General features: G+C 40.7%; 1 protein-coding gene across 1 annotated transcript; it reads right to left on the reverse strand.

The window, feature by feature from the left end:
* Positions 1–3,067: 3,067 nt before the first annotated feature.
* Positions 3,068–15,239, reverse strand: STMP1 (short transmembrane mitochondrial protein 1). Its single transcript, XM_032796139.2, has 3 exons — positions 15,133–15,239; positions 7,385–7,438; positions 3,068–3,524 (listed from the first exon to the last, which is right to left on the reverse strand). The coding sequence occupies exons 1-3, from the start codon at positions 15,145–15,147 to the stop codon at positions 3,444–3,446; spliced, it is 150 nt and encodes a 49-aa protein (XP_032652030.1). The 5' UTR covers positions 15,148–15,239; the 3' UTR covers positions 3,068–3,443.
* Between the last annotated feature and the right edge of the window lie 839 nt (positions 15,240–16,078).

The raw sequence follows: 16,078 nt of genomic DNA on the forward strand, positions 1-16,078 counted from the left end.
GGGAGACATGACTGACAGTGCGGTAGGAGAGGGAAGTCTAAGGCCCCATAGAAAGCAATTAGAGTGTTACCACTGACTTCCTTTGGGCCAGGATTTTACATGATGTCATTTAATACACAGAGAAAAGGTCCTTTGCTATTAGGCCAGCAGGGATTGCCTCCCATCAAGATTCATCAGTGCTCAAAGTTGTGCTAAAATGGTCCCCAGAAAACTATGTTCAGCCTTCTTTAACTAGAATGAAGACCTCCATCATTAAGGTCTGTTGGAGACAGGGCAGAAAAGGGTTAGTGAAGAGAAGAGAAGTGAAAGGGGAGAGGGAATTAGAGACTCTAAGCAGAAGAATATTGAAACAACCAGAATAGTGAGCGCTTGCTTTCATTTGTATAAATGAGGATTCTGCAGGAGTCTCAGTTTGGCACTACCTGACCTGAATGAGGCCCATGAAGTAACACAGGAGCACCTGTGTACTGGGTGCGGCAGCCTGCATCAGCAGTTTTCCATAGCAAGGTATTCTGGGATAGCTATAACAGTCAACAGACAACCAACCCGGTGACTCTAGCAGCATGTGGTTGGGTTAGAAGTGGGTCAGAGGAAATGCTAAACGTGAGGTACATTGATAGCTTCTTGGTTTGAAGCATTCTGTGATTTAGTATTTGTTGATCAAGGGCTCTATTTTTGTTAAACATTTGGAATGCAGCCTTTCTGTGGTAGCATTCCATATCTTCCTTCCCCAGACTTTGAAACAGGCTGTGCTCTGTTCTCTCCCATTGCTGTGCCCCCATGAAGGATTCAGCCCTAGAAGGTGGAGCTAGTAGTTGCACCCCAGTTCATCCTAGGTGCTTTTGCAAGGGAAGGGCGGTTTTAGATTCTGGTTTGCGATTTAGCTATTTACCTCAGTATCATTTCTGTACTCATTGCCATGGTTCCTGAGTGCAATGGGAAACCTGCTGTCAGATGATGCCTCAAGGATGCTCTCAATTAATCTAAGTGGTGTGTGACTTGCTATAACACCTCTGCTGCCAAAACAATTCTGAACCCTACTGTAGCAGGCGTTGCCTGCACTATGCATCATACACTCTTTATGCCAGATAGAATTTCTGCTAGTTGGATGTGTAACTATGAGTTATACATCAGTATAATCTAGTGTAGCCCATAGCTAACTTATGTTTAATGCAATTTATTGTAGAGGGCTTGCAAAATTTTCAAGAATTATTGCCTTCTAAAATGTAATTGAGCTCTCCAATTTTCCAGGTGGAATAAAAATAATTTTGGGCTAACATGCAAGGTGTTGCAAACTTTGTGGAACACTTAAACCCTTATTATTAATACTTTTGTATGATTTATATAGTGCTACAGATATGCCTGCTTCTCTCTATTTGAAAAAGCTTTATAGGCTGATAGAAAATTTCCTGATATCTGCTGTGAATTGTCAGATGAACATTTGAGATATAAATTGCACCTTTCATGCTAAAGCAGCTTCTATGGTCAAATATTATAGAGAAACTTTAAACACTCATTCCCTCCTTATCTCTGTGCGATGTGCAGGAAGAGCATAATATACTCCTTGGGAAAAAAACTAAATTCACAATAAGTGTTCAAATAATTGTAGGTGGTAACTGAAGAAATCTGAGTGGTTTTAAGTACTGTATATCAAAATTTTGGCTCTAAAGTTCTGGAGAAAAGAAGAAAAATAATTTCCCTCAGATTGTGTATTACCAAATTCATCACATTTGGAAAAGGGGCTTTTACACAAATTAGGCAGCATGAGTCCAGTTCTGTACTCAGTACTTAGGGGGAAAGTGCATGAGTACAGAGTGCAAGATTGACTTGAATAGATTTTGGATTACCCAGTGTGAGTCTCTCTCAAAGAATAGTCTGTGCTGAATAGTGGTTTGGCATAGCTGTGTTTTCCTAGGGAATTCCCATAATCTTTGATGCTATTTTTCCTTCTCAAGACCCACTATTACAACGATGCCTACTGGTAATCACCAACAAATAATGTTATTTTAAATGTCTGGTAGGAATGTCTAATATATACTTTAATCTCTCTCCGCCTCAGTTTGCCATCTGTAAAATGGAGATAATTCCACCCCCTCACCTTATACAGGTGTTGAGAAGTTATATAAAAGTTGTTGCAGGGTTACTGATGAGGGGTACCTGATGGGTCTGTTTCTTTATACATGTACTTCTAAAAACGTGTGAAATACAAAGGATGGGTGCTTTTTTAGTGGAGAACAGTAAACTAATTAGTTAACTAATAAACATACATCTATTTTTGTCTGATAGGATGTTTACAGTTCAGGTCAAAGAGTGTAGTACTTGTAACATCATGGATCAATGCCTCATACTTAAGGGTTTGTATTTCCATTTAATATATTGTGGCCAAGAAAGGTAAAGGGGACGACGCTAGGCTAAGTAGTGCCAGAGCATGCTCACTAGTGCCAGAGTATGCTCAGTGAGGTGGTAAGATGAACCTGTATACATACTAAAATTATTGTCCAACTGCAAAAGAAAAGCAGGGGGTTGAGGGACTAGTAGGGTGTGTCAAATACTACCCTCAATGTGCTAATACTTCATCTGGGGAAAAGTGCTGCTTGGGGCAATAAGGAGAGGATGCAAAAGAGCTGTACATTTAACCATCTTTAGAAGATGACTAAGTGAATTTGAGTCAACTGCTGATTCATCATCCCCAGCTTAAGGTACGTGTCCCAAAATGACCAAGGGGAGGGGAAGGAGTGAAAATGAAATGGGGGAGGCAATGGAACAGAGCAGAGAAAGAAAACCCAGTGAAGGTAAAATGTGGGTTGAAGCTGGTATCCCTTTACATCCTTTTGAGTCAATCATGTTTTTGCTCACTTTGTGCAAAGAAAAACACTGCCAAAAACAAGATAATATACAAACAATGGAAACAGACAACTATTCATGTAAATTCACTGGACACTCAAAGCTCTCATTCTATCTCCAGCACAGGGACTGAAATTATCCATGATTCAGTCCCACACAGGAGGATTAAAGAAAGGACAATGATGTAATATAACTCAGAATAAAAGAAGTCTTCAGAAGTGACTTCCGGATACATTTGTTTTAATTTCTTTTGAGGCATTTTAAGAATTATAATAAAGCATCAGGTAGGGATAATTGTAGGATTTGCAGTGATCTCCAGTTGAGTCATATAAAAATGGATTCTAAAATATTAGGTAATTGCAAGAAAATCCAAACTTTCTTTTCTAATCACATCAGCTCTGAGTCAGGTTTCCTGAAACTCCTGATGTTAGGTCTCACTGCACATTCATGATTGCACTTCAGCTCAAGGACAGCCAGGTTCTGGGAGACTGGAAGTGGAGGAAATCCCCCAAAGCCCGAATTCTACTTGGAACTTGTAGCTTGAAGGGGAATTACATCCTTGAAATTTGTGTGGAGATGATCCGGTCAACATCAGTGGCTTACGACTTGTCACTGGGAGGTTTCTTCTTAGCTTCCACATCTCTTTTAAAATCTTCAAGTTTCTTTGCAAGGTCAGGAATCTTAAAAAAAAAAAAAAAAAAAAAAAAAAAAAGCTAGACATCATCAGCTGTATAGTTGACTAATTAGGGAATGTGAGAAAAACTATATAAAGTTTAACGCTAACAACAAAGAGCTTGTTCCTAGGACCCACTCCACAAGACTACCCTGGACAGAAGAAGCATGCTCAGTACCATGAAACGAGGCGAGGCAAGGAAGAAGTGGTTTGCAGACATGTTGAGCAACCCTTTCTAGTCAACTCAGTGATGGTGCTGATGTGCCCCATCCGGAGTCTCATCCAGATATTTTTGGATGGAAAGAGAGTTAGACCTAATTTGGGGTAATCTTTATTGTTGTTAGAAAATGGGAAAGGAGGATGGACATATAAAGGAGTAAACAGGACATTTAGAGGATCAGCCTGCCTACCTCGCCAGAAGAAAATGAACTGCCACAGAGTAGGCCGCAAAAAATACCACCTCAGTAATATTAATATATTCTTCTGAAAATACCAACAAAGTATAATGAGAACTTCTATGGTCTGTGTAATGTAGGAAGTCAGAGTAAATAAACACATTGGATCCTTCTAATCTTAGTTAAAACCTATAAGGAGAGCTGTGCAAAAGGAGGAAAATATTTTTTTTGCAAGATGTCAAAGGTATTTATTCTGCTCTAATTTTTGGCCCCCCAAATGTCTCTGATGTCAATTTTTGCATTGAAATCTGCAACCTTTTGAAATTTCACACTTTAGAAGAAAGTCTTAATTTTTTTCTTTAAAGATCAAGTTGAGACGAAGTAGGTATTCACCCACGAAAGCTCATGCTCCAAAACTTCTGTTAGTCTATAAGGTGCCACAGGACTCTTTGCTGCTTGAAACTCCAGCAGTCTCCCCTTAAAAATAGAAGCATTTTAGACTGAAAATGAACCAATCAAAATTTTTGACTGATAATGGCAGATGCCATGCAGCAAATTCTTTATTTTGGTGGCAATCATGCAAAATTTGTTTTATTTTTCCCTCAAACCCACAGCTTCGCAAGTTAACTGATTACATGAGAATCTCAGCTTTTGTATTAAGATTCTAGCTCTCATGGTTGTGGAGAACTGCTTGAAGATGAGACCCAACTGGGACGTAAACCATCAAATGCCAAAGGCAAATAAAACATAACCCAGAATGCGTATTTTTATTCACGATTTTTTAGCCAAATTTCATGATTTTTCGGGACTCGACTCAAGACTTGAGTGGTCAGGTTAGCCATATGAGAAATGCCAGAAGCATTTTTGCAGGGGGGTGGAGTGGGAGGAAATTGGACCAATTTTGTGAAACTGAAACTAAGACCCCAAAACTACATATATTTATCCATATATAGGGTGACCAGATGTCCTGATTTTATAAGGACAGTCCCAATATTTGAGGCTTTGTCTGATATAGGTACCTATTACCCCACACCCTCGTCCCAATATTTCACACTTGCTGTCTGGTCACCCTATACATACATATACTTCAGTTTAAGCAAGTAAGTAGTCTCACTGATGTCAACAGGGATACTCACATGCATAAGCATTTGTAGGACTGAGAACAACATGTCAAAGAGCAGAATGTTGAAGCTTCTGAAAAGTTACACATTGAATTACCCTTACACTCCCTAGGAGCATCTGCAGGGGTTATAGTACTACTTAAAAACTCCTTGTTTAATTTACTCCTGGGCCTATTCCTAAAAGAACTCCCTGTCTAAAGAAGTTTTACACACATGCCAAACACACACTTGCAGAGAAAACCCCCCCTAACTTTTAATTTAATCACTCTGTTTGTATAATTGGGGCTTTTATGACTAACCATGTGGAAAATCATCTTAGATACAGTAACAATCAAATACTTGGTTCATGCTAGCAAATTAGTTTTATATCACCAGGGGAAAACTTCCTCTGAATTAAAAGCAGAAGCAGCCCTCCTGTGGTGACACTTCAGTTGTACTGCATGAAAATGATTATTCTTCATGCTTTCATTAATTACATACGCAACACACACTCAGGTGAATGTAGGTTTAAACTACAGTTTAGGTTTTGTAAACACAAGCTTTAACAAAACCTAGCTTAATGAAATTTCCCTGATTTAAAAACAAACAATAGAAACAGCACACTAGATAGGGAGCCACCTAAGCCAGCCAATGGGAGATGCTGACAAGGAGTGGGAGCATGTGCTAATCCCAACCCTTCTCAGAGATAAGCACCTAAAGCCAGGCTGCAAGGAGGCAATCCCTATTTAGCAATCCAGGAATGGAAACCCACTGCCTCAGGTCAGCTGGCTTAGATGCCTAACCTGTTTCTTGAGGGAATGAGTTGTGTGGAGTAAGACAGGCACCTAAAATGGCCAGAGGAAGTGGTTGTAGTGGATAAATAATAATAATAAAAAATGACTGCTTATGTAATTAGCCAGAGTGGAACAGCTTCAACAGGAGAGATGGAGATAGCCCCACATCAGAAGATCCCATAAACTAGTGATTAGGGCACTCTCCTGAGAGGTGAGACCCCTCTGTTAAAATCCTTTCCCCCCTTTGGCAGAGGGGAAGAACAAACCTGGGTCTCCCACATCCCAGCTGAGAGCTCTAATCACTCCTCCTTCAACTGGATTTTGAATGGGACCCAATCTGGTAGGCAGCCTCTGAGCACTGCTACCAGATCTGGCCTCTCAGGTAAGTTAGAGGTCCTCTGATTTGTGAATCACTCTGGGGCTTAGGCAAGAGATAGGTGCCTGTACGCCTAGAAGGACTCGCCAGCGAACATGTTCAGAGGCAGAAATGTAAGCTCCTAAGTTTTTGCAGTAAAACGTTCCTTAGGCAGAGTGAGAGTTTAGGTGTCTACAGAGTTCAGAAGGAGTTTTGTGCACCGTAATGGAGCCAATACTGGGACTTAGGTGCCTAAATCTGGGGATTAGGAACCTAAATACCTTTGTGGATCTCACTCTTTGATTCTTTTAATTCTGAGGTAGCATTAGTAGCACAAGTAAGGAATGTTTTAAATTTAGGATATCTAACTGGTTAGTAGGTTTTTAACTTTAAATCTACTAAATCCTCAAACTTGCACTGACACTACCAAAGTTTGGAGGCTCAGCCCCCCAGGCTTCTTCTCTAAATTCTTGGAAGACAAAATCTCCCCTTAATTCATATTCAGAAAACCTCAATCCAAGTTGAAAAGGAAGAGTTCAGGTCTACATAAAATTCCAAGCAGAACTCAGCAGGCTGAGCCCTCCCAAACACTCCTGACAATTCCACTTTCATCATTCATAGAAGAGAGAAATACAAGTCACTATAAAAACTTTTACACGCAAACAAATAGAACTGTGTGGCAGCTAGTGTATCCTATGGGACAGGGCACTAAACTAAGAGTTAGGAGAGCTGGTTCTAATCCTTGCTCTACTGCTGACCAGCTGTGTGATCGTGGACAGGTCTTTTCACTTTTCTGGGCTCCCAATTTCCCCTGCTTTGTCTGTTTAGACAGGACAGAGATTGTATCTTAATATGCGTTTGTGCAACATTTGCATAATAAGGCTCTGATCTCAGCTGGGACCTCCAAGATTACTGTAATACAAATAAATTAGGGCCAGTTCTAGGTGTGGCCAAGCTGGTTGCCTACTTCTATGGGGCGCCATACTACTGTGCCATGTGGATTTGTTTTTGCTTTATTCTGATTGGCTGGTCATTTTTGCTCTGCTTATTGGCCAGCTTCCCCTCCCCACCCCCCCATTGGCCAGCTTTTTTTGTTTGTTTATTTGTCTGAGCTCAGCTGCTTGGGGAAGGGGCAGTCAAAGTATTTTCCACTCTGGCCAGTCAAACAGGTCGGGCCACTCCTGCAAAATACTACTACTACTTTAATAAATAACAATACTTACATCATAATTCTGCGCCAGATACATCCCAACCACATTGCCGAGAGCAAAACCAAGCTTAAGAGGAAAAGAAAGGGAAAAAAAAAAAAAAAAGACAGACAATAAATGACAAGGAGTTTAACATTTCCCCCTCACTTGCACACAATGTATGAACACTTGGCACTAGAGGAGGTTGAAAAAATGGTGGTGGCAGAGAAATCGTGAACGTTTTTTAAATGGTTTCCATTTCACAGGCTTCAAAATGGAGATTTTTCACCAAGCATTTTCTGAAATCTTGTTTTCATTAAGAGAATGCAGGTGGTTTTGGTGGGGAAAAAATTCTAATTATTTCAAAAAGAGATTTTGGTAAAAACATTAGTTAAAAATCCCAGAAAAATTTGCAAAAAAAAACCCCAGAAAATTTAAAATAATATTTCAGTAAAGTTTTTTCATGAAAAAAATTTCAACCAGCTCTACTCATAAGTTGTTTTATATTACTCCCCCTGAAGCTCTCTCTTCCTTCAACAATGTAACCATTTATACCCCAACCTCCATAAAACCACCACCACCACCACCAGAATGAGACTTCTTTTTATCACTGTTCTCTTACAATTCCAAGAAATCTTTGGTGCAGAGATTGGTCTTTTGTTCTGTAAAGTTCCTTGCACACCCATTACCATATAAATCATAATAAGTCCATTAACTATAATGGCACAGGAAAAGTCTTTTTGTTCAATACTTGTACATCTCTTAGCATGAGGGTCCTGGTCTATGACTTGAGGCTCACAGGATACAATACAATACAAATACTAACACTAATAGGTGTGGAGGGAGGAAAATCACATGACATGCAAATGAAGTGGGCTACAAAACATATGGGCTGAGGAGATTGTAAGGAAACACTGCATCAGTAGATTTCTGGGCTGGCCTAATTATACTACTTTGCACAGAATGTAAATTTAGGTCCCAGGCTTGGGATAAGAGTTGCTGGGTGCTAAAGAAAAGGTCACTTCAGTGCATGAGTTTTAAAGGAAGAGTAAGAGGGAAATGGAATGCATTGCTCCTTTCACTTACAGGCTAAGGAGAAACTCAGGTCTTAATCACAACCGAGAGAAAAAAAAATACCTTTTGTTTCCGCAGAAATATACATCCAGATTTTCCGAAGTGCTTAGCATCCAGCAACTCCAAGTAAAACTCTGGCCCTTATTATCATTACATTTCAGATTAAGCTTGCTTGATCTACAAATGCTATTAAGATTTTTCTGACTATCAATACTGCAAGTTTGGCATCATTTCTGAAAATCTGTGCACTTTTTTTTTTAAATAATCAACAGTAATGATTTTTAAGTCAAAACCTAGCTAGAAATTGTATTCACTGCACAAAGTAGAACAGAATATAACTCACTCTTCCAGTAGCAAACACAGCACCAGTCACTGGTAAAAAAAAGAAACAAACCCAAAACACGTTCTTGTCAGAAAGCTATAGCCATTAATAGAACTGGTTGGCATCAGCATGTGAAAATGTGCATCATTAACTAAATATCTGAAATGTAAGAGAAACGGAACATATATTTAAAATATTTGTTTACTCCATTTTTAGAGCTTAGGGCTTCTTGGCTTTTTTTAAAAAACTGTAGTGTTCTTTTTGTGCGTCTGTTATAAAGCTGAATTTTACTATTAGTAAATTAATGAAGTTTTTGCATGGGATATTATTAATGCATGCTGCACTGAAATAAACAGGATTTAAGATTCCTTTTAATGCTGAAAGTCAATCCAGCAGAGGGGACTTTCCTATATCTTGGCAGTGTCCATGCATTCATCCAAATGGCAAGCAGACTCTCAGCTGAGAATTTCAAGACTCTTTGCAAAGACTGGCTTATATTACTAGTCACTGAGGTGAACCTTTCAGTCTATCCCTTATAAAATAGTTTTACTAAGAAAGTTCTCGTGATTTTTTTCTCCTAGAAAGGACAAAAACACCTTCATTCTCCTCCTCTTAGCCTAAAATACATCCAGCTCCAAAACTGGGACCAATACTATACCATGAAATGTCTTATTTTGTATTGCAAGTATCTTAAAAGCTATGTCAAACCCAAGAACATAAACAACTTGTATCCCATTAGTTGAAGTCAGAGCTCCATACATTCCATGCAAGAGCAGTCTAGACTCTGATGTGCTATTTCATCAGTTATATAGGGTTTAAGAGAAGCCAATTCATGAAGGGGGGAGTCTCACTGTTTAATCTTCATCACTTTTGACAACTAAAAATGCTGCCAATTAAAGGGTGCATGCCAATTAAGGACAGTAAGGACTAATGAGGTGCTTCCAACAGCCACCCAACACGCTAAGATACACGTTAAATGTAAAACAAGCAATTACTTAACTCTGAAAGGCAAAAAATATAAGTTTGTAAGATTATCCCTTTATCTGCTCGCTGCAGCTCCAGCTAGGGTGAAGGAGAGACAGACACCCTTTCCATGCAGAGGAGGGAACCCAGAATTAATACTGTACGCCGTTCCTCTTTTCCCTTCACCAGCTTTCAGGAACTAATCAGAAAGTCTTAATTAAACTGATTTTTATCAGACATTTGCAACACAAGGACTTCAAGTAGCAGTTGAGTTCAGAAACATTCTGACTCCAAAATCTGCTGAGCGTATTAGTCCTATTACCCACTGTTTCCACTGGAACAAAACAGATATAAATGAGTCCATTCTGAAGAAATGCATATGCATTTATAAATTTGTATAAATCTTGTGTTGGACTAGGGGTAGGATATGGAGGCTTATTTTTTAATAAACACCCAAGAGCTAAAGTGATTCAGAAGAGGCTCTCTGCTGACATTATCAACAGAGACCGGAATTGGAAATAGCCAACTAACTTAAAAACAATATTTTAAAGAGAGCCTAAAATCCTGATTTTCTAATAAATATGCAATGTATTATTGGGACTTATTGGCACCAAGTCTGAAAGTCTGAACATACCGGTAGCTAAAAATCCACAGTCTCTCCAAATTAGGTCAGCAGCACCTATAATGAGAAATGCTGCTGTGCTTTGTTACTGGCATGCACCCTGTTCTCTCCGTTTTATTTACTTTTAATAAGTGCTAGGTATTAAAGGCATTAGCATCAATTAAGGATTTAATTAGAATTGTAAATAAATCATATAGTTGGGCATCTGGCTTTAGCATCTGCCAGAGTTTTCAGACACATGTAGAAAAAGACTAAAAGTTTAAAGAATGCTCAGCTAGTCAATGAGGCAAACAGCTGCATTAATTAAGAAATACTTTTTGCCCCTCATTTCCAGTCCTAAGCTATCATTTTACTGTGGGCAAAGAGTTTAACTCTGACCTCAGGAACAGCTTATCATATTTGCAGAAGGTCAGAGTAGGGCTTGGCTCAGGGGAAAAATAAGCCAGAAGCTTTAAATCAGTGGTCCCCAACGTGGGCCCGCAGGTGCCATGGCGCCCACGGGGGCATCTTAACGTGCCCGCGTCCTAGACCCCGGGAGAGCACCCGCCGAAATGCCGCCGAATTTCAGCGGCATTTTGGCAGGGACGCCTCTTGATGACGCCACTTGCCGTTGACAAGTGACATCATCGAGAGGGATCGCTCCTGAATTTTGGCGGGGACGCCTCTAGATGACGCCGCTTGTCAACAGCAAGTGGCGTCATCAAGAGGAGTCGTCACCGAAATTCAGCAGCATTTCGGCGGGTGCTCCACCGCTGCAGTGGTCCTTCATCTGTCCCCCACCAGACGTAAAGGTTGGGGACCAGTGCTTTAAATGAACTAAAATGAACTCCAGCCACTGCAACAGAACAGGCAGTGCATTGTCAAATCAAAGTGGGAAAGGTGAATATTTGAATGGAGAGTGTGGGGGGAGAGGGGGAAACAAAAGATCGAACACAACAACAATACCCATACCAGACTGGAGGGGCAATATGATTAAAATATGCTTGAGATAGCTGAATTTTTTTGGAACAAAAATTGTGTGATAAAATACAAATTAACATATATTACTCTGATACAAAGGTTGAATTTGTTTTACTGTAGCAGTGAGCCAATTAATGCACTAGAGGTGTCAACCTCATGTGCAACTCTTTTTAAGATGCACTGGCACTGTACAAAAGCAGCAGCCATCCAAAAAGAACATTATTCCACTTGCATGGGTTGTGTCTTATAAAAGTATTGATAACCTGTGTTTCATTAATAGCATAAAAGCAAGTGCAATATATAAAGAGATATTAGAACTGAGTCTTCCTATAGGGATCAAGAGTACCTGTTTTTCAAAAAGGACAGTGAATTAAAGCAGTGGTTTTCAATGGGAGATGGCAGAGTATGTTTAAAATTTCCAAAGGGGACAGCACCTCCATTCAAAAATTTTTTAAGGGTCCACAAATGAAAAAAGGTTGAAAAATCACTGAATTAAAAGTACTGGAGCATGAGCTTTCGTGAGTGAATACCCACTTCGTCGGACAGTATTCACCCACGAAAGCTCATGCTCCGATACATCTGTTAGTCTATAAGAGGCCACAGGACTCTTTGCTGCTTTTACAGATTCAGACTAACAAGGCTACTCGTCTGATACTTGAATTAAAAGTACACATCAACCATGCATACAATTTCTTAGAGAAAGCGTTAAAGCATTGGGCGCTTTCACCTGTACAGTCACCTGACTGGCATCCAACAGAATACATCTGGAGTGATTTGAAGAAAAAAGTGGCTAAGAATAAAGGAAGCTGCATATTGTAGACACATAGATGGTGAACCAAAAGAGAATGTAACCAAAAGTAGCAAGGTCACAGTATATTCTATGTATGATGGGGGTGTAGACAATTTTTGTTATTTGAGGGGGCTGGAGTTAAATAATAGCTGCTGAATATCATTTTGAGTAGTTTTGTATCTTGTCTAAATTTGTGCACTTTTAATAAAGTGAGATAAATGAGCTTCTGTTCCAAACTCACTCTTTTTTGGGGGGAAGAAACATGGGGGTGGCTAATCCCCCCCGTTATCTACACACATGGTATGCTACATATTCAGAGTACATCTGCAGGGTCTTAACAGGCATGGACTAATACTACTTTAAAAATTAATATATTTCTTTGGAATGCAAATATTTTTAGATGTGACATCAACTGAAACCATCACTGTCATATTATAGCTACAACTGTAGGTAGGAGAATTGAAACCTTTTCCCCATTACTTTAATTGACTTTACTCTTTCACAAAAGGCTCAAATGCAGCTTCTGCTTTATCTGATCACATCCCTCAACTGCAAGGTCCACAGTTTTGTTACACAGAAGATGCAACTTGTCCGAGGTCACACAGTGAGTCACTATTAAAACGTAGAGCCCTTTTTGTTTTTATGTTTTACTATAGGAACGTAATACTGGAGGGAGCGGGGGGAAATCCAGGAGTTTGTTTAACACTCACTTAACTGATTCATTTCATTCATGGTAGCATTTATGTTATTCCACTAATAAATGGATGTGCTGGAAAAGTTTTTATATTCTGTCTAGTGTGAGAACTTAAAGTCCCCCATTACTTTGTGATACACAATGAACAGAGCCTGATTTTGCAAGAGGGAAAACTAGACAAGTAAATTTTTTTTAATAAGTGCAGAAGGGTATGTCTACACATAAACCTCTATGCTAATGGGAGGGGTTCTCCTGTTAGCACAGGTACCCCACCTCCCCAAGAGGTAGATATCTCAATGGGAGAATTCTCCCATCCACTAGTGCTGTCTATGCTGGGGTTAGGTCAGTTTAACTGCACTGCTCAGTGCCATGGATTTTTCATATCCCTGGCCTACTGAGACACTGGGGACGGGCAGGTATGGACCCACCCATTGCTAAAGGCCTTCTACCCATAAGGGAAGGAGCCTCCAATTCATACTACTGAGTGACAGTTATACCAATCTAATTTCCTAGTGTAGACCAGGCCTTAGCCTAAGTCTCACTGAAAATCTATCAAACTATGTCTACACTTAAAATGCTGCAGCACAGTTGCACTCCTGCACCAGCATTGATGTAGCACTTCAGTGTGGACACTTACTACAGCAATAGGAGGGGTTCTTCAATCACTGTAGGTAATCCACCTCCCCGGGAGAATTCTATTGTAGACCTAGCGCTGCCTACACCAGGGTTAAATTGACTTACCTACATATCTCAGGGGTGTGGATTTTTCATACCTCTGAGAGATGTAGCTATGCCAAATGTAACTTTCCAGTGTAGACCAGCCCCTGGGTTCCGATGTGCCTAAGACTTGGCCTACACCTAAAAAGTAAGTTGACCTAGTTGCACCACACAGGGCTGTAAAAAATTTCACACCCTGTGCAATGCAGGTAGAATGACCTAACCCCCCACTGTATGCACAGATATGTCAATAGAAAAATTCTTCCACTGACCTAGCTACTGCCTCTGGGAGAGCTGGATTAACACTACCTTGATGGAAGAATATCAAGCAGCCACATTACAGAACTACAGCACTGTAGCTGTGCCTCTGTCCTGTAGTTGGACATGCAGCAAGTCCCTTTTGCAAATGGGACTTTCAGGCTATGTAAGTGCTAGCCATATAATTAACTGCTAGACCGTGATACCTTTATTCACACTGAATAGTATTTTAGAGCGGCTGATTTCAAAAGGACTACTTGGGGTGAAAGGGCATAACAATCTGGCCCTAAAATAATAATTCTTTTTGCATGTGTGCATAACTTTTAATGAGGAAAAACCTCTCTTGGTACAGTGAATAGTATTTAACAAGTGTCAAGGAATTGAGCTATGGACCCTGTAAATACTGATGTATCCAGCTCTAAGGCAGTCCACCTGACAAGCTGCTGAGAGCCAGATGAATGAACTGGCAGGAAAGGAGACAGGCTCAGCTCAGCTTAATGCAGAGGTAAGTACCTTGGGATGTGCAACCAGACAGCTTAGCACCACACAGACAAATGAGTGCAGCACTAGTGTGGACACAGCAATTTAAGGATTATACTGCAATTTGGCTACTCCCACTCAGGGGCCATAACTTGAGTGTAGATAACTTGAATTAACTATCCAGTGAGGACATATCCAAAATCATAACCATAAAGCTCAAATTCTTGAGCAATTCAATCTCCATGGCTTGGAAGCTGGTGCATCATGAAGGGCATATCTGAACTACGGTAAAGGTGTTAGCTGAAGTGTTTTGTTTTTTTTTAAAACTTGTTTTAACGAACAGCTTTAGAAAATACAACCATCACCCTAAAGCACCGTCAGGGCTAGTTGTATTTCACCACGTTAGCTGGCCCCGGTGTAGCCCAGGCTTCATCTCACCCAGCCAGCACGTTAACAAAATACAACCAGCACTCAAATTGTTTAAAACGTGTTCGTTCACCCTTAAGCGCCTTTTATCCTCGTCCAGACGAACCCTTAAATGGGCAGCAGTTGCAAAACAAGGTCCCAGGTTCATCAGTGCCCCAACTCTGGGATCCGTTCAGAAAACCCCAGTATCAAGTCGGAAGGGAGCTTCCCAGTCTCTCTCTCACACACACAGAGGTGCTGAAAGCATGTAACTAGCTCCAGGGCCCAATGTATCCATCGCTGGAAGAACAGAGCTGGGAAGGGGGATGGGTGGATGTATCGCCTACTTCTCTGTCCAGGCTCAGAGGCGCCTTTCTCCTGCTGGGGGAGGCAGGGAGGGAGGAGGAGCGGGTCTCCCAGCAGCAATCCCCCTCCTCCCTCCCGCCCAACGCAGAGCCGGGACAGAAACTCCATTTGCAGGGGCTTTGCAGACACTTACCAGAAACTGAAACATGGTGTAACCAGGCTGCCTCTCTCCTCCGAGGGGTGGGGAAATAACTCACCCTAGCGGCAGCTTCTCTTCCGGGTCCCATCCTCCCTGCTGCTGTCTCACTAGCTTAGGGGTTTGATGGATGTCTGAGCAATCCTATCCTTCCTGGTCTTGCACGCCCAGCTCTCTTTCCCCTCCCTCTGGCGAGGTGACCTTGGGCTCAGAGTGGGATTGCCCTAGGGTGGAGTAGTGAGGATTGCTTTCCGAAAATACATAGTGCAGAAGCCCCTTGTGGAAGGTCTGGTGTTTCTGCACGGAGTAAACACTTCCATCTCCCAAGCACAGTCTGATATTCCTACTGACGAGACCCATAGTGTCATAAACATCCCAACCTGCACTGAATAAGGCTGAAACCGCGAAGAGTGGGTGGGTGGGTGTGTGTAAAAAAACATAGCACCACACACCAATCAATTTATATCTGAAGGTTAATGGATGTGAGGAATACATGTCTCTATGCTAGGGCAAGGTGAATGACAGTCAAAGCTTTGTAGGTAATGGCTTTACCTCGGGAATGGAGGTTGTTTGTAACTCTGAAACTGTTCCTAACTCAGTGTCATGGTTGTTCTTTCAAAAGTTTACAACTGAACTTTGACTTAAACAGCTTTGAAACTTTACTATGCAGAAGAAAAATGCTGCTTTTAACCTTAATTTAAATGAAACAAGCACAGGAGTAGTTTTCTTACCTTGTCAGTTTTTAAAAAAACCTTCCATTTATTATTTTATTATTTTTAGTAGTTTACGTTTAACGTAGTACTGTACTGTATTTGGTTGGGGTTGTTTTGTTTTGTATTTGTCTCTCCTGCTGCCTGATTGCATAGTTCGGTTCCAAATGAGGTGTCAGTTCATAACTCTGGTGTTTGTAACTCTGAGGTTTTACTGTATAGTGCTGTGACTA

This window comes from Chelonoidis abingdonii, chromosome 1 (genome assembly GCF_003597395.2).
Source record: "Chelonoidis abingdonii isolate Lonesome George chromosome 1, CheloAbing_2.0, whole genome shotgun sequence".
Classification (NCBI taxonomy): Eukaryota; Metazoa; Chordata; order Testudines; family Testudinidae; genus Chelonoidis; species Chelonoidis abingdonii.

Coding starts and splice junctions, on each gene's coding strand:
- STMP1 (XM_032796139.2), bottom strand. Junction 3,525..7,384: donor ATCTGGCGCAGAATTATGAT/GTAAGTATTGTT, acceptor TTTTTTTTTAAG/ATTCCTGACCTTGCAAAGAA.